Source organism: Trachurus japonicus, chromosome 10, assembly GCF_045865225.1.
Source record: "Trachurus japonicus isolate A0001 chromosome 10, Traja_1.0".
In the NCBI taxonomy this organism is placed as follows: Eukaryota; Metazoa; Chordata; class Actinopteri; order Carangiformes; family Carangidae; genus Trachurus; species Trachurus japonicus.
In genome coordinates this window covers 1,747,961-1,774,190 of record NC_140916.1, presented here as the reverse complement: position 1 = coordinate 1,774,190, position 26,230 = coordinate 1,747,961, and the positions used below count along the sequence as shown (strand labels likewise).

At 38.9% G+C, this 26,230-nt stretch overlaps 1 protein-coding gene and 1 long non-coding RNA gene across 2 annotated transcripts; one reads left to right on the top strand and one right to left on the bottom strand.

The window, feature by feature from the left end:
* The first annotated feature begins 3,783 nt into the window (after window positions 1–3,783).
* Window positions 3,784–8,852, top strand: LOC146979250 (uncharacterized). The gene is made up of 3 exons (XR_015036791.1): window positions 3,784–3,941; window positions 4,635–4,765; window positions 8,742–8,852. It is a non-coding gene; the product is annotated as an uncharacterized LOC146979250 (long non-coding RNA).
* emx3 (empty spiracles homeobox 3) lies at window positions 8,622–25,955 on the bottom strand. Its single transcript, XM_085788678.1, has 3 exons — window positions 25,493–25,955; window positions 13,394–13,578; window positions 8,622–8,913 (listed from the first exon to the last, which is right to left on the bottom strand). The coding sequence occupies exons 1-3, from the start codon at window positions 25,953–25,955 to the stop codon at window positions 8,743–8,745; spliced, it is 819 nt and encodes a 272-aa protein (XP_085644804.1). The 3' UTR covers window positions 8,622–8,742.
* Window positions 25,956–26,230: the final 275 nt, after the last annotated feature.

Here is a 26,230-nt window from a genome sequence, read left to right as displayed (position 1 = left end):
GTCATAATGTATAGAGGGGTACAAAGTGATGCATAGGTGTTTGTCAAAAATGTGAAAATTTTCCACATGTTTAAATAACACCCCGCCCCTCCAGAGCTCACCGATTTGAAAACCCTGGCTACGGCCCTAGCAGTAGTGGAAGTGATCAGCAGATATTGGATCAATACTGTCTCTGCTCTGAGGTCCTGATGCTAACAGGCTAACGACAGGCTCTTGTGTTAATTGCTTTTGTTTGCAGCAATTAAGTTGATTTAGTTGATTAGAGGTTTGATAACGAGTGGCTGGTTAATTTCCCTCGTTTGGATAAATACTGATTAACGTTGGCGAGCTGCTGAGCTCCCTGAGGTTCAACACACACACACACACACACACAGAGCCACAGACTGATCAACACTGATGTCAAACTGTTTATCAAACTAAACAAAAGAACTGACTGAATCTGTTTGCAGCTACAACCTATACGCTCCTGAAGGTGGCGCTGGTAGAAACCAACAAACCTGTTCAGCAACTCCCAATAAACAATAGAAGAAGAACAAGAACAACTTTTTTTCAGGTTTCACAGCAATAAATCAGTTCAGATTCAAACGGAAAAACTTTCATTTACTTTGTTTGTTGTCAATAAAAACACAGAGTGCAGAAAAGCGTAGAGCCCGGCCCCGCACACCAATACTCTGTTGGTGACGTAGGGACGAGGGCGGGGACTGCTAATTCCATCCCATAGATACTGATTAGATGCCGTGTTCTGCTTCTCAGCATACGTCAATAGCGCCGCCATCTTGGTCCGGGGTTCTGACCATATACGTCTGACCAGCAGTCAGACCCGGTCAGACCCTTGTAGAACACATTTCAGTGTATTTATGCATGTGGGTGTGTGTCTGAGTATCTAAGTGTATGTTTAATACATTTTTAAAAAATCCTATCATTTTAGGTCTAAAAGAATGAATCTGAAGATTTTCAGTTTAATCGCTCCTGTTTTGTGGTAGTTGCGTCTGTCCGCGCATCGCCACGGCAGCAATGAATGGGAGTGGATGTAAGTTCTGCTGTTTAGGCTGTTTCCATCCCTCAAAGCCGCAATTTTTTCCCACAGACAGCGTCAGATGGCTACTCAAACATGCACCGAGAAGTTTATTTTACTTGAAGCAAGTCAAGAGTTGATATTCCTGTGTTTATGACACAAACGGTAGCTTTTCCCACTGCACCTGAACACACCGAGCACGGCAACTGGGTCTCGCGCGAGACTCCGGGAGACTTTGAATTAGATCTAGTTTTACAAACATGTCGGCTTGCTTGAAGTAAATAAACTTCTCGGTGCATGTTTGAGTAGCCATCTGATGCTGTCTGTGGAAAATAATTGCGGCTTTGAGGGCTGGAAACAGCCTAAACAGCGGAACTTACATCCACTCCCATTCATTGTTGCCGTGGCGATGCGCGGACAGACGCAACTACCTCAAAACAGGAGCGATTAAACTGAAAATCTTCAGATTCCTTCTTTTAGACCTAAAATGATAGGAGAATACACCCCCGAGTTGAATTCGCCTGGAATTGTCCTTTAAGTAGACACGGCTTCCCCTGGACCAAGATGGCGGCCGCGTTGATGTATTCCACTCAATAGAGTTGCCTGGGAATGCGGCATCTAGTCAGTATATATCTATGACTCCATCCACTGACAAGAAGGTAGCCAAATGACCAGATCGCTTACTTCTGTTTTAAGCTATTGACATTTAGCCTAATATATGGTAGGCCTAAATGATTTAATGAATCCCTGACATCTCCTAAATAACTGTGATAAAATCCTTGGTTTATAAATGATGCATTTATTATTTAAGTATGAAATTGCATCAATTATTAAACATGTTAGGCCTATAGCTGAAATTATTGATCCATGATTAAACTGTCTTCACAATTTACATAGGCTAGCTACTAATTAGCATTAATGGTAGGCTAATGATTTAGCCTGATAGTATCTGAGTGTCTGAACTACACGCCAACTGGAATTAAATTGATATTTTAAATGATTTCCAGGTCTCCTTGGTTCAGTTTACACCTTTTTTTTTTAGGGTCAACTTTATCGCTCTCTCTTTCGTCGACAATAAACCTCCTCCAGCTCATTTCTCTGGAAAAACACAAACACGAACACGTTGGACATGAAATCAGCTCGACACCCGAGAGCCTCAAACGTCACGTCTGTGCCCTCCTTCGTCTGTTTCATCCTTAAATTAAATTACCACCAGTGATACCTGCCGTGTTTCACCTGGACACCCCAACCCCCTCCTCTCCTCCTCTCCTCCCCCCTCCCCTCCTCCTCCATCTCTCTTTAAACAGTCACTGCTTCTCTCACAGGAGATGAGAAGACGTGATAATTTGTTTCTGCTGGTCGTGCACCTACACGCATTCCTCCACCACCACCATCTGTTATTTCAGTTCAGCCTTTCCCAATGTGGAGAGACTGAGGCGTTTCCATGGCAACAGCACCAACATACACAGGCTACAGGCTGCAGGCAGGTAGTAGCTATACAGCATGAAGCGACCAGGGGGGAGGAAGAGGGGGAAGGGGCTTTTATAATAATAATAATAATCTTCATACAGATCAGTCGCTGTGATCAGGAGTCAGTTTAGATCTAATGTTGCAGCAGCGTTGTAACACCTCGACTCACCTGGATGGAGTAAAACCAGAGTTTATGTTGTTTTTATTTAAGTTTTCAAACCTCAAACCTCTAAATCATCAGTGTTATTTTTTTTTTTTTACCGTTAAACTGAAATTAAATGAACAAAATCATACAAATACAACCAGAGCAGCATGATTATTAACATATTAACAGTTATAATATGATAACAACCACTCTAACACATGGTATACTAACTACTAAGAGGGGAGGGGGGTGCTCAGCCCAAGTGCATGCTGGGTAAAGTCAACATATTATTGCATTAATGTTATTTGTACTCAGACTGTGTTAATTATGGTTCAATTAGAGTAATTATTGTTAATCAATTAATCAGTGAGTCTCTGGAAAACGTTCAGCATTGGTTCAGCTTCGTGCTCATTGTGAGGCTGTGGTGGTTTTGTGATGATGATGATGATGATGAAGGTGGTGAAGATGTCCTGTCTGAATCCTCGCCAATGTTGAACCCAGTGACAGTTGTATCAGATGTATTCAAATAAATCTGATCAGACTCTATCAACTGATCAATATCAGTACTATAGGCTTTATAAGCTTCATAATGATCCATTGATTTTCTTCATTTTTAACTTCACATAGCCTATAATTAAACTAATTATTCATTTATAAATATGTTTAATTTAATATCCATCTTAAATGATCAGTTATTAACCTGTTTGGGTTGGACTGTGTTTATTATAAAATAATTTTAGATGTATTATTACATTATTGTAAAATTAAAATCCGAAGCCTTATGTGATCGATAGGCTTCTCATGCAGCTTGTTTCTCTGCAGGACAGAGCAGCTGCCTCCTTCGCATTAGAGTATTTAACCATAAAAATGATGTAAATGTTTAGTTTAATAATAAATATCAGGTGTTTTTACAGTGACGCTGCTCCTGTTAAAGGTGTTTGATGCGTCGTCACGTAGCTACTCAGTCTGGAGGTTTTTTCATCCGCACGTTCAGCGGAGAAATATTTATTTAATATACCGGTAGCCTATATACACCATAATATTTGCATATTCACAGATGGACTCTGTCTACATGTATAAATCCACATGTATGTACTTTAGGAGCGGAGCGGAGCGGGTCTGAGTCCGGGCTGAGGCCTGGTTGGTGCGGGACACCGGGGCAGAGCCGCAGCTGCAGCCGAGGACGACGCTTCATCCAGCGGACGCTCCTCCGGTCTGACCCCGCTGCTGTTCTCTCTCCAGCCCGGACTTTTATTTTGACAGTCAAGAGACGTAAACAGCTGTAAACAGCAGCTGCTCCGTGGTCACGAGGTAAAGCACTTTTTCTTTTCTTTTTCTTTTTTTCTTTTTTTTTAACACTTTTGTTTAAAATGATTAAGACTTAAAACTTTTGATTTGATTTGATTTAATCGATATTTTAGCTTTAAACACTCGGGTTGAATCTGTTCAGACATTTAATTATAGCCAATATTAAATTAAGACCAATAATCAGGCTTAAACATAATTTTATCATTATCTACTTTTTTTTTTTTTTAAATCAATCAATGGGTTACTATTGATATTCTGGCGCACGTGGCCGTGGTGCATCGTGAGGCCCAAGTTCGAGTCCGACCCATGGCCCCTCTTTTGCTCTGAACTTCCTGTTTTCTTGTCAGAATAAATGCCCCAAAATATAACTTTTTAAAAAAGTAGGTTATTTAACCAAGATTGTCTTTACTTTTTAGGATTTTATTTTAAATAGCATATGATAATAAATATAACAATAATAAACCAGGTTTTCCTTTCAAATCCTCAAATTAAAATGAGTTCAAATTAACCTGAAGATAAAGATAATAAAGAAAAAAGACCAAATATCTAAATATAAAAGAAGAAGAAACAAATCTGTCCTCTCAGATTTTCAACACACAAAGAAAAAACTTTGTATTTTATTGCATTTTATTTATATTTTTTCCAAATGTGAACACAGGAAGTACAAAGCTTCTGTCGTGTCTTTCCCTTTCTCAGAGGAGACGAGTTGTACAGTTAGTGCATTCGATCCTAAAACAATGAAAAAATAGATCTGACTAAGAAGAAGAAAAGGAAGAGGAGGAAGAAGAATAAGAAGAAGAGGAAGTGCTACATAAGGAGGTGATGAGGTAAATCTGTCCAGGAAGAAGAAACAAACAGATGAACGGATGCAGAGAGAGAAACAAACAAACAGTCACACATTATTATTATTATTATTATCATTATTATTATTATCCGTATATACACATCAGATGCATAGAATACTTTCAAATCCATTTGACATAAATACCTACATTTGTTTTTGTCTTTTTCTTTTGTTTTGTTTGCTTGTTTTTCAAAATAAAAGACAACCAAAAAAGAAAAAAAAAAAAAGCAATTAAAGAAATAAAAACAAAAACTACCAGACCGAAAAGAGAAAAAAAAAAGTGGAACCGGTCCAAACTGCTTCAGGATCAGCTTGTTGATGATCTCTGGTGCTTTTTTTTTTTTTCTATCTCCAGTGTGAGGTGATTCTTTATTTTATTTTTTATTTCAGTTTTAACAGTTTGAAAAGACACAAACCAGTTTTCTGAGGAGCTGCTGGATGTGGTTTTATTTTGTTTGGAGGGGGAAGATGAAAACTGTTGCATCCTTCAGAGGCATCACGGATCCAACAGATGGTCCTACATATCCCAGGATTCATTGCTCCTCACCAACAGAGAGTCAAATGTTTTAAGTGTTTTTTAAAAACCTCAGATTTATGTGGGAAATAATAAGTTACGTGTTGATGGTGACGGCCAAAAAAAGCAAAAGATCCTCCGTCTCTTTTCGGTTTAGACCTTTACTCCTCTGAAGGATGCGACACATCTGGACCGTATATAGGACACAGCCAGCTGCAGGTTCCTCCCAACAGGAAGTGAAGATTGACTTTCACATTAAAATGCACAAATTTATAAACTCCAGATGTTGTCAGTCTGTGACGTTCAGCCCAAAAAAAAAAAAAAAAAAACGTTTTCATTTCTCTGTGAACTCATCACGTCTAAGTTTGAGTCATTTTCCTACATTTCCCAGAATGCTTTTCAGTGCAGAATGAATATGCTATGCAGGTTTCCAACCAGGTTGCAGTTATTTAGCGGCGTCTGTTAGAAAAGAATGAAAATCTGAATAAAACCTGATGTGAGAAAACAAAAAACAAAACAAAGGTACAGTAGCCTCTCACATCCAGATGTTCAGTTCTCTCACAGCTGCTTTTAATCAGATTTGAATTGGCTGCCTGTCCGTGTCGCCCTGCACAGACATTAATTACAGTGACGTACTTTTATTTTGAAATTGATTCCCCCGCCTCCTTTAAAGCTAAGTGCACATTATCTTTTTATACTTGACATTAATTTGACACATTTTAATTAGAAACCTTCTTATAAATGTTTTTTTGTTTTTTTTGTAAAGTGAAACCAAAAAAACAAACAAATGGGAGCGGCCATGTTGGACAGAGCAGGAACGTCACAGACTGATGAGACTTTTTTTTAAAGGAGTTTAAAGTTTGTGTTTTTCTTTCTGAAGTTGGACACAAACTTCCTCCAGCTCGTGTCTGGGTTCAGGATGTTCTTCTTCTTCTCCTTCTTCTCCTTCTTCTTCCTCCTCTTCTTCCCTTCCTGCTTTCCCTCCGTCAGACGTGTTTGCGGGGTCCAGCAGACTTCCTGTTCGCCTCCGTCTGTTTGCGACAGACGCTCAGAAACCTGCAGCCGAGCAGCTTCTCAGCGTCGCTCCGTGTTTTTTCAGGACTCTGTGTTTTTTGTGTGTGTGTTTGTGTGTGTGTATTTGTGTGTTTGGCACCAAAATCGTTCAGTCAACAGCTGTGACCACGTTTTTTTTTTCTTTTTAAGTTTTGTTTATTTTTATTTTGGCCTCTTCAGAAGCGTCAGATCTCCTCTTCAGTCCAACAACAACTCCAACAGGAAGTCAGGGTTTTTTAAGCTCCGCCCCCACATGGCGGATCAGTTTGTGTGTTTGCTTTTAAAACCCTCGCCATCGTCGTCGTCGTCGTTGTGTCATCGTCTTTGTGAATTCCTGCTGATGATGCCTTCAGGGACATCATCAGTCTTCGGAGAGGTGAGCTGTCGTGTTAAGTGTGTCAGTGTGTGTGTGTGTGTGTGTGTGTGTGTGTGTGTGTGTGTGATGAATCTCAATCTAACAAACTGTCCAAATGTCAAAAAAAAAAAAATCAAAAACTAATAACTGATCAGATTTGTCAGTCTTGGTGTGTTTATTTCCACCAGGACAAATCGACAGATTATTATTGCGTCTCCGAGTGAAACGTTGAGTTTGTGACAAAGCTGCACTGCAAAAACTAAAAATCTTTCCAAGAATATTTGTCTTATTTCTTGTCAAAATGTCTTATTTCTAGTCAAAACTAATCTCTTTCCACTTAAAATAAGATTCATCACCTAAAAATTAACTTGTTTTTAGATCATTTTCACTTGTTTCAAACAAATTTTCACTTGAAATAAATAGAAAAATCTTTTGTGCTTGTTATAAGAAAGAAAAACTTGCTCCACTATCAGATTATTTCAAGTGAAAATATGCTTGAAAGAAGTAAAAACTGTCTAAAAACAAGCTACTTTTTAATGAGTCTTATTTTAAGTATAATGAGATTGTTTTGACTAGAAATAAGACAAATATTCTTGGTAAGATTTTGAGTTTTTGCAGTGTGTGAATGAAGATTTGTGAAGACAGAACTGGTTTAAAGTTTTTTTATCAGATTTTAATTGGCTGCATGTTTCTGCGTCGACCTGCAGAGATATTACAGCGACGTACGGCGTCGCGCATGAGTCACAGCTCCATAAAACCAGAGCCACAGGAAACGCATCATGTTGCAACATCAACTTTTATTTTGAAATTGATGCCTCACATCCTTTAAACTAACTTAGAGTCTGACGGAGCCTCTGAGGGTTAAAGGTCGACGTCCGCACGTGATTATAAATCTGGAATCTGCTTTGTTTTTTATTGGATCGCTCAAAAAACATCAGAAGAGAGACTCTGAGCCTCATCCTCCTCCTCCTCCTCTCTTCTCTTCTGCTTGGCTGACACCGACCTGTTGTTACTAGAGCTCCAGAGAGAAGCTGAGAGAGGAGATGGAAAAAACTACACTGAGATGGTTTTAAAGGAGACATATTCTGCCCTTTTTCCAGAAATTAAAATAGTTCCCAGGTGTCTTAAAGACATGTATGTGACATGCTTCGGTCAAAATACCTCAAGGATCAAACATCACAGCTCTTTTCATCCTCTCAAAACAGCCCTGTTCAGAACGGCTGGTTTCACTGCCTGTCCCTTTAAATGCAAATCAACCACTGCTTGCCCCACCCCTTCCCTCCTACTGGTCCCAGGTAGGGGTGGTATTATGCAAATTTGAATCCTAGTTACATCACTGAAGACAACTTAGGGAACAGCTCATAAAACCACATTGATTTCAACCTCGGGAGCCTGAAAATTACAGATTTTTTTGGCAATTCTCACATTTTGGAGGCCAGAGGGCAAAACAAACACCCAGATTTTATATGTTAAAGAGCCTTCAAAAAGTGATATTTCCATAATATGTCCCCTTTAAGATCAACTCCTCAGATAAAATATGAAAGTTCACAAGTCTTCATTCACAGCTCGAACGTTTCACCTCACTCCTCTTCTCTGGTTTGATTGTCTCTTGTTGACGTTAACGTGGACACGTGGACTGTGTCTCAGGTCGGGGTCTTCATCCTGACCTCACACACAGCGTCGGTGTTTTCACGAAAGCTGCTTATGTTCTTCTTTTTTTTTTTGAATGCTCTTCTTTTCTTTTCTTTTTTTTAAATACACACATTAAACACGTTCAAAGTGAATCACTACAAATTGGCTGCAAAAAATTTGGAAAAAATCTCAACGACATCTTAACAAACGCGTAAGAGAGAAACTCGCCAACCTGAGTTTAAAACACCGAGCTGCTTTTGAGCCAGACACACCAAAGTCAAAGTCCTTCAGGTTGTTTGTGTCTCACTTCAGCTCATACACACCTTTAATACGACTTTATGAAAGTGTGTGAATGTGTGTGTGATTGTGTGTCAGTGTGTGTGTGTGTGTGTGTGTGTGCTGCAGTCTAGTCCTCGCTGATGACGTCCACGTCCTCGCCCCCCGCTCCCTGCTGCGTGGCTGCTCTCCAGCGGCTGACGTGTTGGCTTCCCTTCCTCTTCTGCTGCGCTTCGGGAGATTCCTCCTCCAGCTTCTGACGCTTGTGCTTCGTCCTGCGGTTCTGAAACCAAACCTTCACCTGGACGGAGACAGAGAGAAAGAGAGACAGAGAGGTGAGACTTTGATTTAAAAACACTCTGAAGATCTCAGCTCAATCCTCTGCTGCTCCTGTTTCATTCACGTCCAACTCGTCTGATATGAAACTAATAAAATCTGATGAATCCAGATGTTCATCATAGAATTATCTTTCATTATTCTTTCATTATTATTATCAATGCTTAAAGGGATAGTTTAACATTTTGGCAAATTGGCCCATTGCCATAATCCCTACAGTCATAGCAGTAGGTTCGTTACCTTTTATTTGTCGGTGCAAGCTATTTTTAGAACGGCGGAGCAGAGCTGTGAGCTGCTACGGAGGCTAATGGGATTTCTTGGTTTCCCTCATCAAACTCATCAAATACACAATACCCAGGGGGCAAAATCACAGTTTTTTGAAAAACGGACACGGAGCGTTGTAAAAGGTTTGACACCAGAAATGATATCTAGGAACTTCAAGGATTAAAACCTGGGTGGACAACCCGGTCAACTAGCTGCTGGAAAGCTACAGGGGGCCAAAGCCCCTTTCTGGGGTCATTTTGCTGGCGAAATGATGTAAATGCAAATATTTAGGTACTACAATGGCATAAATAGTCATACAACTATAACATTTAGCAGAGAGTATCTTGACACATAGGGGGAGGCAGGAAAAAAACATTCTGGGGTTTGTTGCAACTCGATTTTAAGATATCACCCTCAACATCCCAAAAAAGACCAAAAAAAGTACTGTTCGCCTGACAAATTCTCATGAAAATTATTATTTTTCAGCACTTTATGGAGAATATCTATGCTTAACATGTATATAGAAAGATTCCTTAATTCATAAGCTTCCATTTAAGTCCAAGATAGCCTTTCTACTAGCTACTGGAAAGCCACAGGCTGTCTCCAAACAATGCAACACCTATTGTGAAAAACTATGTTAACTGGCCTGATCAGAAACCATTCTATTTCTGGTCTCCCCAAAGTGAACATATAAATAGAGAAGACCGTTGGCCACAGCAAGTGGAGCTTTTGAGATAGAAAGGCTATCTTGGACTCAAATGGAAGCTTATGAATTAAGGAATTTTTCTATATACATGCTAAACATAGATATTCTCCATAAAGTGCTGAAAAATAATAATTTTCATGAGAATTTGTCAGGCGAACAGTACTTTTTTTGGTCTTTTTTGGGATGTTGAGGGTGATATCTTAAAACTGAGTTGCAACAAACCCCAGAATGTTTTTTTCATGCCTCCCCCTATGTGTCAAGATACTCTCTGCCACATTTTATAGTTGTATGACTATTTATGCCATTGTAGTACCTAAATATTTGCATTTACATCATTTTGCCAGCAAAATGACCCCAGAAAGGGGCTTTGGCTCCCTGTAGCTTTCCAGCAGCTAGTTGACCGGGTTGTCCACCCAGGTTTTAATCCTTGAAGTTCCTAGATATCATTTCTGGTGTCAAACCTTTTACAACGCTCCGTGTCCGTTTTTTTGCTTTGCCCCCTGGGTACAATCCAACAACTCCACAACGCTCTGGTGGACAAGTTGTGACCTGCGCATTCACCACGCTATGAGATAATAACACAACGTTACCAGACAGAGTTGTTTTAGAGGGAAATACAGAGACTGCTTGCTGAAAAACTGTCCCTGAAGGCAACGCGCATCAGCGGTTTTACATGAATTTACCTCTAAAACAACTCTGTCTGGTAACGTTGATGATGAGGGAAACCAAGAAATCCCATGAGCCTCCGTAGCGTAGCTCTGAGCAGCTCACGGCTCTGCTCCGGCGTTCTAAAAACAGCTTGCACCGACAATTAAAGGTAACGAACCCACTGCTATGACTATAGGGATTATGGCAATGGGCCAATTTGCTAAAATGTTGAACTATCCCTTTAAGATTCAAGATAATTCAAAGTGCTTAACAGAAACATATAACACAGAAGATAAAATATATTTCGCAAACAATAATAAAAATGCATAAAATAAGGTAGCTGCTGTGATAAAAGACATTAATAAAAATGTAAGCAGCAACTTAATGCATCTGTTGAAGGTTTAACCAGTTCATATAAACATACAGTATATGTTACGTATATGTTAACATATACACTACTCACAAAAAGTTAGGGATATATGAGAAGAATATCCCTATAAAAACACACTACACACACTACAGTGATATTCTAATCATTCATAATCATGAAAGCCTTTTAAGTAGAAGGATGCAATGGTCATTTCTTTATCTCAAACAAAAGCTAACAACAGTGGTGGCTATAGCACAACAAAAATCTCAATCTCTCAATAACTTGATCAATTTGTAATAATCAAAGTGTTGTCTTGGTCTCATGATATCAACATGTGAGCATGGTGGAGAGGAGAGGGAGAGAGAAGAGGACTGGCTACAAACTGTCACTGAACCAGAACATTTAGTGGCTCAATGACGACTGAACCACTAAACCAGACGGTGCTTGTGATGTTTGTGGTTAATCACCTTGTTAGAGAACAGCATGTTATTCAACATTGAGCAATTGGACATGTGCATTCAAAAGTTTAGAGAAAGTTAAATTAAGTTCACCTGTAAAGGTTACAGTGCATTTTAGGTGAATTCTGAAATTTAATCCAAAAGCCAAACATCCCTAACTTTTTGTGAGTAGTGTATGTACATGCTGCCTTACAGACAAGACTCAGGGCTGAAACAAAGAGTGATAAAAACCTGAACAACCCACTTTAAAAAAAAAAAACTGAGTTGAAATTGAAACGTAAAGTCAAAATGAAATAAAAACTTTTGGAGCTTTTGATTCTGCCACATGGTTTTCTTCATCATCAGCAGCTCCTGATGAACCATGTGGTGTCAGTTATTCTTCTGGGAAATTACTTTATAGTACTGTCATTGTCGAACATAATAACAATGATAATGATGATGATGATGATGGTGGTGGTGGTAATAATAATAATAATGATGATACTAATAATACTAATAATAATAGGTGTTGGAGCTTCTCTGTCGGGACTCGTCCTGCTGCCTGAGTTGCTCAACCTGTCAGACGTCAGAGCCAAAGGCCCGAGGTGACGTTTACCGCCGGCTCCTCCTCGTCACCGTGACGACAACGATGTCACCAACGGTTACAAACGGGGGGGGGAGGGATGTTCATATCTACATCTGGTATAAGGAGATTTCAACGTTTTATTTTGAAGGAGGCTGCGGGGTCGAAGGTCGAACAACAAAACTAACGAAACGTGTTCAGTCAGTGAATCTGTTGATGATAGAGACTTTCTCTCTCTCTCTCTCTCATTGTGAAATTAGCTCATAAATATCTGAGGATGATTCACGTCGCTGCTCTGGCGTCAGCGCTCGTCTCGCTGTCAATCACTCCTGAGAAAAGGTGGAGGCAGCTGACTCACCCCCCCTCCTCCCCCTGTCCCCCTTTCCCCTCCTCCCCCCTCCACATTCCTCTGATCCTGATCATCACCTAATTACGACGTGCCATCAGACGTGTCCCGGTTTCATCGACAGTAACTCGTTCCAACATAAATGTTTCAGATTTCATCACTTTCCATGTGGCCCAGTTGTTCAAAGGTTTAATCCGATCGGATTTTGGATAATGGATCGGATCAAATCTTATAAAACGGGTTGTTTCAAAACCAAAAGATCAGACTGGATTAGATCATCTGGATCAAACCCTCAGTTTGTGTTGTTCAAAACTTTTTAGTAGGATCATCAGGATAATTTTGATCCGAAAAAACAGGATTATTCTGATCCCAGCAGTCAGGTGGATTCAGGAACAAAATGTGGTTTAAATTAAATAAAAACTGCTCAAATAAACAATATTTATAATGTAGTAGGCTATTATGCATTTATTGATTTATATTTTGCACCTCATTTTTAAACCATAACAGTGATAATTGTTGTAATAGATAGTAAATAAAGTGAACTTTTGAATATTCTACAGCTGAAAAACTGAATTCAATGAAATTTGAAGTTTGAATTTTGAAATTTGAAGTCTGAATTTGAAACACATGGGGAAATATTCACAATTTCACTAATGTAGCTACTGTATATTTGCTTTTTTAAATTTATTTTACCAGCCACAACCAGATTCTGGAGTCTGGCTGTTCACAAGACATTGAAGAAACAACAAAGAGCACAGAAAACAATACATACAGACACTCGTGCTGCTGTTCTACCTGTTGTTAACAGACCAATCAGCCTTCAGTGTGATGCACAGTCCCATCTAGAGACTCATTATCCAGATTAGGTAATCTTGAAAAGTTTGGATCTGGATCAGACTGATCAAGTCCTGCTTTGCTCTGAACAACTGGGATGAAATTAAGACGGATTATGTCATTTTTATCCAGATTACACCTTTTGAACAACTGGGCCCAGATGTTTAGATGCATCAACCTGCAGCATTTCCTGTTTCCCATCATGCACTAGCTACTGCTCCTCTCCTGTTTCCCATCATGCCGTGCTGTTGTCCTACCTGCGTCTCGGTCAGACACAGCCCGCTGGCCAGCTGCTTCCTCTCCGCTCCGACCACGTAGTGGTTCTTCTCGAAGGCTCGCTCCAGACGCAGCAGCTGCGACGGACTGAACGCCGTCCGGATCCGTTTGGGTTTCCTGGAGAACGGACCGTGGAGCAGCAGGCTCTCCGGACTGCTGTCCTCCCCTGGACACACACACACACACACACACACACGCTGGTTAATCATAAGGCCTGACATGACAAAAAAATGTCCATAAATCTTCATAAAAGCTCCAGAGAACGAACAAAACTAATGATCAGATAAATATAGAAACTACAAATCACTTCCACATCGACACAGATAAATAGATAAATGTTATTTTTTAAGGTGAAAAATCCTTCTTTAATATCATTGTTTTAAAATATCTTGGTCTATTGTTTTGTTTTGGGGGGTTTTAAACCTCTTTTAAATCTATTCATTGATTTATTGATTAACATAAATAATTAGCTGACGTAGTGCTGATTGTTTATTTATAATGTCTCTTAAAAATGACAAGTTTATTGGGAAAAACATGAAATTATAAAGTTATTCATGGCCTACAGATAAATCTTTGAAAATTGCCTTTGGTTCACCGTATAAAAAGTATAATGTGAATAGAAAAATATAAATTGCATCAGGCAAAAGAACCCAATTAAAAATACAATTAAACAAATGAGATTAAATAAATAAAAAGTAAAAAAAAAAAATTAAAATCTACAGCGTTAATGAATCAGCAGCAGGAAAACAACGTGTGTCTGGGTCAGAGGGGTCAAAGGTCAAAGGTCAAACAACCACAAAAAGACAAGAGACACAACATGCAGTAAAAAACCAACCCATAATAACCATAAAACACATGAAAAAACCCACAGCGACAGTGTTAATCTGTCTGTGGTCCAATGTCCTCACAACATTTTCAAACAGACCTTTCAAAATAAAGGTCTTTTTCATCTTCATCCTAAAATATAAAACTCTATTTACTCTATAAAACTCTTTGTGTTTACATGTGACACATCAACAGGCCGAGGAACAGACACACACAGATTTAAGTGATGACAAACAAAGAAAGGTGTGTGTGTGTGTGTGTGTGTGTGTGTGTGTGTCTGTGTGTGTCTGTGTGTGTCTGTGTGTGTGTTTAGTGCAGCGGTTATTTGCAGTCAAACCTCAGAGCGACTGACTCAGCGTCGTGTTTCTGCTGCATCAACAAACTTTAACAAGAACTGAGACACAGAGAAGACAGACAGACAGATAGATAGATAGATAGATAGATAGATAGATAGATAGATAGATAGATAGATAGATAGATAGATAGATAGATAGATAGATAGATAGTTTATCTTTTATACGTTTTTGTACTTGACATTTTGCCGTTTTCATCGTTGCTTTCGCTGCAACTTAAAGGTGAATTACGGTTAATTAACCGTTATTGAACAGTTAATTATAGAGTTAATTAGTTTCCCTTCATTATTCTGGTGTCTGGTGTTACTGATGCTTCACTGTGACTGATGAACTGAGCCTGAACAGCTGATGCACTTGCACTTTACACACTCCTCCGGTTATGATTGCTGTCCAGCTGGTCTGGTTATTATTAATATTATATGTAATAATATATTATATATATGTGATTATTATTGTTATTGTTGGTGCTAATCGTGCTGCTCTCTCTCCTTACTCTGCCTACAGGGACAAATAAAGTGTTTCTTCTGAACTCCTACACAACATCTAAGACATTTTAAACTTTAATGCATCAATAGAATTTGTAAGATGTGAAAATATATTTTTTTTAAACTCCCAGCGAACACTGTTGCTTCGTCAGGTTCACTGTTGATTGTCATCAGGTGCGTACTTAAGTATGGTTACAAGCAAACCAGACATGTAACCACCTGTAACTTATACATAACAACTGTCGACGTCTTTTACCACTTGAGTTTTTATTTTTCAGTTAATTGTACACAATGTTTTTTGTGTACGTCATTCTTTGGCTCTAGAAGTACTGACATAATTACAGTTATGTATTACATTTCTTGCAATATCTACACACTCCTGCTTGTGCAACTGTGTGTACGCCGGGCCAGAGGTTGCGCTAGACTTTTTCGTCGCCGGTCATTTTGACTGACGGGGTCATAAAAATTCCGTCATAATCTATTTTTAACCGGTCACTTTAATTTTTTTAAAATGATAATAATGCCATATAGCATTCAATTTTAATTCATGTTTAATTCATATCAAGTCCAAACAAATTGAACAGAGAATGCTCCGGAGCAGAGTCTGCGTCAGAGCACATCTAACCGTGGGTCAGTCAGTGAATGCGGGGGTCACTTTCTGCCACTCAACATCTAAATACAACGTTAGATGACATCAGTTTTCTGTCAACAATCAACATGCTAACCCATGTGTTATACCAAAACATCCAAAGGAGCACGTTTTCACATAGGCACGCATAGTGCACTGGCGTTAGCTCTCTCTCTCTCTCTCTCTCTCTCTCTCTCTCTCTCTCTCTCTCTCTCTCTCTCTCTCTCTCTGCCTCTCTCTCTCTGCCTCTCATTTCTCTTTTACGCACACACGCACGCAGCCACTGCGCATCACTGAAACAACTGAAGCTATAGACCACACAGCCAGATGCAGCACAAATTCAGACAGGACAAGACCCTCTCAGCTTTAAGTGTTACAAACAATGCCACGGCGGGCAGAATACATTAAAAGAAGGCTTAGCGTTACCTTTAGAAGAGTTGTGCGCGGCGAGTGTGTGAAACGGTGATGTCCTGCCCCCACTGCTCTACCTGTACCGAGACACACCTGTAGCCTACAGCTTCAGTCTATGGACGTGACTTAACAGCTGACTACTGTCGGCCCCTCGGACACTGCAGCTGAATCTCGCCCGTTAAATCATTATCGACCGTCATATTTGCACTGACACGACTCCCAGTCAACATTTAATCCACTTGAAGGAGTTTGAATACTGCGGGAAGCTGTCTGTGTTCTTCTCTGTTGTTAGTGTTTCTGTGTGGCAGCGCTACAGCGCCACACACGCTCCACACAGGCCTGGGGTATGTACTACAGCGTTTTCTACTGAGCGCACCAGCCAGCTGTGAGTTTTTTTTTTTTTTAAATCTAATTCTCACCGTAGTGACTTTGTGACATTGTATATGTTTTATATCGTTATCCACCGCTCCATTTATTGATTATCCGCCAGCTTCATTGTAAACAAATGCACATGGCCAGACGGCCATGGCTGTGAATTGCAATCTGTCAAAATGACGGATGGCCTCAAAATCTTTCCGTCACCGTTTTAAAAAAACGGTCAATGACGGAAAATATCCGGTTAACGCGACCCCTGCGCCGGGCATAGTGCGATACAACTGGGTACCTATGCACTCACTGCACTTTAGCACTTCATCTCTCATCCCCCTACCCATGGAAGTGTTGTCAAAATGTCAATGTTTTATTTCGTTATAGTCGTCTTGTTATCTTATTGTCTGCATTATTACGTTGTCTATATTACTATGTCTACTGTCACTGTGCTGTTTTTATGTTATGAGACTCCCAGATGGAAATGAGCATTGTTGCTATAATCCGGCACATTTACATGTTTTTATATGTTCATTAATGTGCACTGTCCCACCCAAAGAAAGAAAGAAAGAAAGAAAGAAAGAAAGAAAGAAAGTAGACACCCTAATCTTAACAGTCTGACAATCATTCCATGAAATACACACACAAATGTATTCAAAGACATATAAATACCATAAATAGGAATCCATCTCCTAAATATCAATATACAGAAGAAAAAGATCTAAGAAAAGTGAATATAATAAAGAAGTATAATTTAGGACCCATTACAACGATGAGATAAGAACTGTACCAACTCATTGTGTATAAAAGAAGAGAGTGTGTTTACAGTGAGTAATAAAAATATATTTAGATTCATTAAATGTAAACACATGATAATTTTCTCATAGAATTAGTTGAATACAGTATAAAAAAAACAAGCATGAAACTAAAGTAAAGTGTTGCAGTTCAGGTTGTTTGAACGTGAACAAAAACTAAAAGATATTTACGATAAAGATGTGACCTTTATGAAAAGCGTGCACTCGTGTTGCTGCCGGTTGTGCAGGTGGAGACAGAAACGTTGTGTTTCTTCTTGTGTGGTTTTTCCGATTTGAAACAAACAGCAGCTCATTTGTTTATCAGACGCGTCGACGTGGCGTTCGAGTCCCGCCTAGAAAACCCCCGAGCGTTGTGTCTCTTTGTGTCGTCGCCTTCGCTCCAAACCCACGTTCCCACATCTGCGTCGCTTTCTTTCTTTTTTTAAATCGCACGGAAATTTTTACATAAAAACAAATCCACGCTCGAGTTCCCTGCAACCGCCGCCGCTCGGGTTGAAAAGAAACGCCTTCACCACCGCCGCCGCCGCTGGCACGACACGACCGGTACGCAAAGATGTCGGTTGGCCCGGCGGCGACGGACAATGATGGCGTGCAGCCGGAGGGTTGGACGCGTGCTCACGTAGCTTTTTGATCCGACGTTAGCATCAATAAAGTCGTATTCATATGCAAAGCGCGGTGGCGTGGTGAGCGTGGTGAGCGAGGTGAGCGAGGCCGAGCTGCGTGACGGATGGACGCCTCGGTTTTTGCAAATGTGACGGTTGGTTTCAAATAACCCGCGACTCTGACGCTGCCGAGGAACAACAATTTGGTCACAGAGGTCAAAGGTCACAGAGAGAGAGAGAGAGACCTGGCTGCACCACATCATCACAGGATAAAGAGATTAAAGAAGAAGAAGCTACATGCTACATGCTAACGACTGGAACGACTTTTACTCATTTAACAGATTTGATTTGATTTGACTTTTCTTAATTTATCTGAGTCACTTTTCAAAATTAAGCTTCATCAACTAAAAACACAAAAGTATGAACGTAAATAAATCAAAGCTCAAACTCATGGTCCGTTATTTCACTCAAGTGATTCAACTTTTCTCTAATGGAAGGAAAAGAAAGTAAAACACAAAATATAAAACAATGTATAATAATATTCATCTGTTTCAGTGACATGAACATCTGGTGAATATGGTTATATCATACTGCATTTTATCCACCTTCATATTACATGTATTTGTTCTGTATTTTTATTTATTTTTTTATCATTTCTATCTCAATTTGATGAAACAACTTTCTGACCTGCAACACTTGGCTTCTGCTTTTTACTTTTTCTCACTTTGTTTATTGTTCTGAACCAAAACAAAGTCCAGATGTGAAAATCATATTACAGATATACAGTACTGTGGATCATATAATATATACAAGAAGACTATACTCTCTATACTATATTATATGTTTCACATGCTGTCATTGTTTCTATTCGTATCATTTATTCTAACGTTTTGTTTTTTTTATCTCAGTCATTTTACTTTCAGATCATTTATTGATTCATTGACTCGTTCGATCACTCGGCTGCAGATTTACAGTCGAACGCTCAGATCTGAAGATGAAACCTGCAGTTTTGGACCAAACAACTATAAAATCAATCATGTTGAACATGTTTCTCTCTCTAAATCATTTAAAGATCTGAAGCTTCTTTCAAACACAGAGTGAAGAGTGGATGATAAAGAAGAGACACTGAAGAGGAGGAGGAGGAGGAGAAAACAGAAGCTGGAGAAAGAAAGAAAAAAACAGGAGGATAAATGAGTAAAATGTGGTCAGGAGAGGAGGAGAACAAGAAGAAAAACTGGAGAAAGAAACAGAAGAAGGGGAGAGTAAGTAAAGAGACGAGGAGGAGGAGGAGTTGAAGAGGGATGAAGAGGAGGAGGAGGAAGGATGGAGACAAAAACAGAAGATTAGGAAACAAAGGATGAGGGAAAGAACAGAGAAGAGGATGAGGAGGAAGAGAAGGAGGAAAAGAGGAGGAGGAGGGGGAGATAACAGAAGCTGGAGAAAGAAAAACAGGATAAATGAGTAAAGGTGAAGAAAAGGTGAAGAAAAGGTGGTCAGCAGAGAAGGAGAGAAACTGGAGAAAGAAACAAGAAGAGGAGAGTAAGTAAAGAGACGAGGAGGAGGAGTTGAAGAGGAAGAGAAAGAAGGATGGAGATAAAAACAGAAGAGGAAGAAAAAAGGAAGATTAGGAAACAAAGGATGAGGAAAAGAGCAGAGAAGAGGATGAGGAACAAGTGGAGGAAGAGAAAGAGGGTAAGGAGGAAAAGAGGAGAAAGAAAGAAAGAAAGAAAGAAAGAAAGAAAGAAAGAAAGAAAGAAAGAAAGAAAGAAAGAAAGAAAGAAAGGAAAACAGGAGGATAAATGAGTAAAGGTGAAGAAAAGGTGGTCAGAAGAGGAGGAGAGTAAGTAAAGAGACGAGGAGGAGGAGGAGTTGAAGAGGAAGAGAAAGAAGATAGATAAATTATTTATTATTATTATTTATTTAATTATTTATCCCGAAGGAAATTCAGTTTCTCAGCTGCACAATAAACAACATCATTCAACAGCAAAAGACATAAAATAGTAAAAAATCTGTGCATTGAGAATAGAATAAATAAAAAACAATAAATAAACAGCCCATGGTGATAAAAATGCAGGATTGCAGTGGAAAGTGCAAGTGGGACGTCACTCCCCTCGTTCCACAGCAGCTATAAGGGCAGCCTGCACAACACTCAGGCGCCGGAAGTTATGGAAGGATGGAGATAAAAACAGAAGAGGAAGAAAAAAGGAAGATTAGGAAACAAAGGATGAGGAAAAGCAGAGAAGAGGACGAGGAACAAGTGGAGGAAGAGAAAGAGGGTGAGGAGGAAAAAGAGGAGGAGGAGGAGGAGTAACGTTGGGGCAGATGGTGCATCAGGCTCCCGTGGTACTAAAGACAAGTCCAGACCTGTGTGTGTGTGTGTGTGTGTGTGTGTGTGTGTGTGTGTGTGTGTGTGTGTGTGTGTGTGTGTGTGTGTGTGTGTGTGTGTTATATGCAAGAAAACAACAAGTTAAAGTTTCCATGGATAACACACACACACACACACATTCAGTGGAGACATTAACCTACATAATATACTTTTATTTTGAAAGTCTGTGTCAGGTGACATTGTGAATGCAGCTTTTACTTTGACGGGTCTCTGATAAATGAGGAAGTAAGGAAGTTCGGCCATGTTCGTTGTGTTTTCAATAATATTAAATATATTAAATCAATTAATATTAGGCTAATCATTAAATCAATCAATCAATCAACAAGCAGACCCCCATCGTCATGGTAACAACAACTGACAGCTGAGATGCTCTGGTGCATTGACTTCCTGTTTCATCGACCATGTGAGCGTTTTAATGAGCTGGTGTCGATTCTCGTTACATAAAATATCATCAATCGCTCTGATTAATCAATCGATCAATCATTAGAGTCCAGACAGAGTCAAACTGCTGCATCATCATCATTTTTGTTGTTGTGTTTACTTTGTTTACATCTGATCAGCTTCACGTGCAATGTGTTGCCATGGATACAGTGAGTGAAAGTGAGTGAGTGAGTGAAGGCTTCAACTTGAACCTGTTTGTTCTGTATTAGAGACGAAGCAGTGGAGGACGAGTCAGGTGACTTTAAGACTTTACTCTCTGATAAAACTATCAGAGCAGAGGAATCGAACATGCGATCAAACACTAATAGATCTGACTCAGAGAACACACACACACACACACTCACACACACACACACACACACTCACACCATCAACCAGAAACTCCTACTAGCCTAACTAAAACTACTGAACGTGGATTAATCCGCCGCTGAAAATAGTCCCCAACAGATTTAATTTCTCAGGTTCAGGAAATGTTAAAAAAAAATATGAAACAAGATTAAAAATAACCTAGATTTTATAATTTAACAGATATATTCCATCTTTTTTCAGATTTAAATCACAGCTTCTGTTAGAGAACAGGAAACGATTGGTTGATTTTTATGATCAATAACATCAGACTTGTCCTGCTGCAGCTGCTGGATGTGGATCATTGAGATTTAGGAGTTTAGATTTTTATTATCAAGAAAATAATTGTCAAGTAAAAATAGAAAAATCCATTATCATTAGCTCATCATCATCATCATCATCAGCTGCAGCTCTAATGAATGAGTCCTAACGAGCAGCTGTTAGTGAGTCTCATCATTGTATCTTTACAGTTTTACATTAAAAAGTCAAACTAAAGACGAGATAAAGGAGAAAGTTGTTATTAATAATCAACACTGAAGATTAATCGATCAGGTCTTTCAATCTACAGTGAAAACGTCGTATTACGAAAATGTAAAAACATACAGAAAAAAAATCCCACTGAGATTTATTTTATTTTATTTTATTCTAATTTCTTCCTCCAGGAATTAAAAACTTGTTTTTCTTTATTTTAAATCTGTTTCTCTGCTGTTTTTGTTTTTGACCAGATAAACAAAAATAATTTTTAAAAAACAGCTTAAGGACCTGATGAAATGTCGACATATATAAGTTTTGACTGATAGCCTACTATGATCATGATTATTATTATATGATTTAATATGACACAACATTTAATCAGATGGAACTTTGTGACCCTATCTATTATTTTTATTTTATACTATTTCCTGACAAAACTAATAATCAATCACCTGGTATTTTGACATTGAATTTATTCTCTTCTATACTCATACTGTATTTATTATCCTTTATTCATTATTCAATGTAACCTTTATCAATAACTCAACATTTTAGGTTTCATTTATTGATAGTTAGTAATAGTATCTTTCTTTTAGGAGATGGAGGAGGCTCCTAATCAATTATCAGACAATAAGCAAAGTATTGGGAGAAAAGAATTGATGAATTGACTGAATTAAACAATAATCAATATCTGAACGATCAGACTTGACTCATGTTGTTCAGATTCTGATCAAAACAAACAGCAAAATGGTTAAAATCAATAATCAATAGGCTGTCTGTTTGATTGACAGCGGGACGGACCAATCAGATCGCAGGGTTGATTCCCTGCACTGCACGGAGCATCAGTTATTGATCTTTGATTTTTCACCCTGACCGATCGAGGTTGATGATGATGTCAGAGGTCATAAAGGTTAGTTCACAACTTTTAACTCTAAACTTCAGTCACGAGAACTAAAACAAGAGGTTTATGATCAATCAATCCAACTTATTGATCAGAGATTTGGTTTCCCAGAATTCAAGGCGACGACATTAAGTGTCAAAACTCAGAGAGAGAAAGAGAGAGAAACAAAGACTCACGTTTAAAATCTAAAACAATCAATGATCAATAGTTGAATTTTCTGTGGATCAATCATCTCATTAGACAGATTGACATTAAAATCTGATGTGTTTTTGTTTTCCTCAAACCAAACTCTCGGTTCTTTTGTACTAACTAATTTACAAGATAAAACGTGACTTTTACACGTTTTGTGTTTTGTAGATAAAAAATATGTTGATATTGATCTTTATCTCTTTTATTATTATTGAATAAGACAAATTTATTGTTTCAGTTTCATAATTTCTTTTATCATCCTTTTTTATTTCTATTTAATCCAATATTTTATCCTGTATCTTTTGGTAATTTGTTTTATTTCATGATTTTTATCAAAAAATTATGTTTGACAAACTCTTTTTTATTCAGAAACTTTTCCTTTTGTCCTAATTTTTATTAATCATTGAGTAGAAATACTGATTTTTTTCTCTCAAACGTTTCAGATAAAATAATTTTTACTTCATGTTATTTTGTTTATTTGACTTTTTCTTTTCTTTTTGTTTCATAACTTGACTTTTTATTATCTTATTTCACCGAACAACCCTCAAACACAATGTTTTATTATATAATTCAACAACAAAGAGCTAAAAGCAATCAGACAGTTTCACACGTCGTCATGGTGATTGATTCTGACTCAGAAACAGTTTTAAGACGAAGTGAAAAAGTGATTTTCATATGATTCCTCCTCAGTGTGTGATGTGTATTTTTCTTTTTCCAGCTTTTATAATCTGTCTTATTTATTTATTCATTCTTTTTTTTTGTTAAAAATCCATTTTTAAAGGAAAAAGAAGAAATAATCAATTAAATTTACCCCCAATAACAAAATAGTACACTTTTATTTTATAAATTCATATTGTAGCCCATATGTTATATCTAATAATTTAATTGAGTCTCGGTACATGAACTGAACTAAGTCCAGTTTCATTCTCATACAAGGCTAAATAATTATTGCTGCTATAATAAAGGTAATTCTATTTATTCTATTCATCCATTATATCAGGTACATAATGATAATAATAATAGAGCTGTAACACACACACACACACACACACACACACACAGCAGCTGCACAACAACTACAACACACAGCAGCTGTAACAGTGTGTGTGTCTGTGTGATGATTTCTGATGAGAAACATCAGCACGATGAGACGTTTAATTCTGAGACTCTTGGAAAACAATAAAAATATATATTATAATAAAATTATAGAAACATGAGAGAGAAAGTATCTATTATTTCTACACAATTAAATATATTTAATGTCAATATTGTGTCACTGTTAATGAAGTTACTGCATGATGTTTTAAATCTGAATTTGGTCCAAACTGATTTTGGGGAATAAAGTCAAAATGTAATCTTTAATTAATAAAAACGGAGGGAAACAGATAATAAACCAATCAGCTGAGGTCAAATCTGACGTTATTGGGGTTAATTATGAAATTTACGAGAAACCTGAGAGGCCTCAAACACAACACCCCGCTATAGGAATAAACTGGGAATTAAATTAATGAGGCGTGAAAGAGATTATAGACAAAATAATAAAGATTTTACATCATTCAGTTATTGATTTAAGCGAGTGCAGAGTGTGGGGAGGAGGGGGGGAGAGATGTGAGAATGAAACAGAGGAACATGTAAAAAAAAATGGGAATAAAAAGATAAAATACAGCAAAAAAGAAAAGCGTTTGAATTGAAAATGAAAATCATCCTCTTCTAATATGAATATTGATCACCGTTAATAATCTGATCACTTTGGATCAATGAGTCAGTGCATGAACTCTCCTCAGCAGCATCAAACATCAAACAACCACGACTCTCTAATCAACCAATACATCATCGATTCAGCATCAAATAACGTGCAAACATAACCAAACAAACCGCAGCACAACTGAACATTTAATAATAAGAATAATTACTGATTCTATAACGTTATTATTAGGCTATTATTATTAATTATTATCTACAAGCAGAATGTGATTAACAGATGAAGTCTGCAGGAAAGAAGAAAACTGAATCTGTTGAGCTTCATGTTCGCAGTCAGAGCTGCATGCACTGACTGAAACGCACCAAACTGTGAATAAACTCCTAAATGAGACATTGTATTACACATAATTTGATTATTTATTTATATTATATTATATTAGACATAATTTGATAACTTGATGCCATCATCAGGTCGGTGTTAGCTACATGCAGCCTCTCAGGAAGACCAGTCGTTATTCTCTAGGTCTTTATTTGTGCCTTGTTGAATGCTGAGCTGGCTTGAAGCTGTATAGTTAGTACAAGTTGACAATGTGTGTGTTTTTTTTATGTATATTGCCCTATTTATGTATTTATTGTCCTATACTTATTGTACTTTTTATCTTACCTGATCTTAATTTGCACTGTTTCGCACTTTCCTCCTACTTGTAGCCTGTGTATGCTCGTGTAAATGAATGTGCATGGTGCAATGGGTCAACTGTAGAAACAGAATTGCCCTATGGGATAAATAAAGTAATCTCAACTCAACTCTAGCATCTACCCTTGCTCTTGACTTAACCAATGGAAACCTTGTTTTTTTAAGTTTTTAGTATGTTTTTATCTTTGTATTATAAGTATGTTTAACCTATTTATTGCACTCAACGCACTTTATTTCTTTCTTTATCTTTTCTTGGTGCATGTTTGCCATCGTTACTGTTGCATATTCTGGTGTGCATGCATTATATGTATTGTGTATGTACGTGTTAAGGCAGTTTCTACGGCGCTGTACTTGCCCAAGACAAATTTCCCTTGCAGGACAAATAAAGTTCATTTGATTGGATTTGATTTGATTTGATTTAAACTCAACTCAGTGAAGCTCAACTCAGTGAAACCGCGGCTCACCTTGGAAGCGGTGTCCCAGGTAGCGGCTGCGCAGCACCCACGGGTAGAAGCTGAGCGCGTCTCGGTGCTGCTGCGGGCTGAAGAAGCTCTGCGGGTGCGGATGGGGGATCTGCAGCGTGTGCAGCGGGTTAGGCAGCTCCATGTCCTGCTGCTGCCCGGCGGCCGACGAGTACAAAGTCCTTGCGCCGCCGCCGCCGCCGCCGCCGCCGCCGCCGCCGCTGTTCCCCTGGAAGCAGGAACCGAAGACCCCGGCGGCTGCAGCGGCGGCGGCGGCGGCGGCTGCTGCTGCTGCTGCGGGGTGCAGGGAGTCTGGGAACCGCAGCGCCGTGGGCCGGATGGGCTCATGATCCCCGGAGCCTCCACCTCCTCCACCTCCACCGGCCGCCTCCTTCCCCACCAGAGACTCTATGGTGAAGCATTTCTTGTTGCTGTTGTGGTGGTTATTATTGCTGTGCTGGAACATTGTAGTAAACATCTGGAGCAGAGCAGAGCAGAGCTGAGCTGAGCAGCGCTGAGCGGAGTGGAGAGAGAAAAGGTGGTTTAGGTCCAGTTATAGTCCAGTTCCTGCAGCTCAGATTCCCAGATTCCCCCGGAGAGCCACCATGCCTCTCCTCTCCTCTCCTCTCCTCTCCTCTCCTCTCCTCTCCTCTCCTCTCCTCTCCTCTCCTCTGAGTCCGTCTGTCCGTCTGTGCGTAAAAGCCGCGACGAGCTAAATAATCCCGACCGATGCACCTGAGC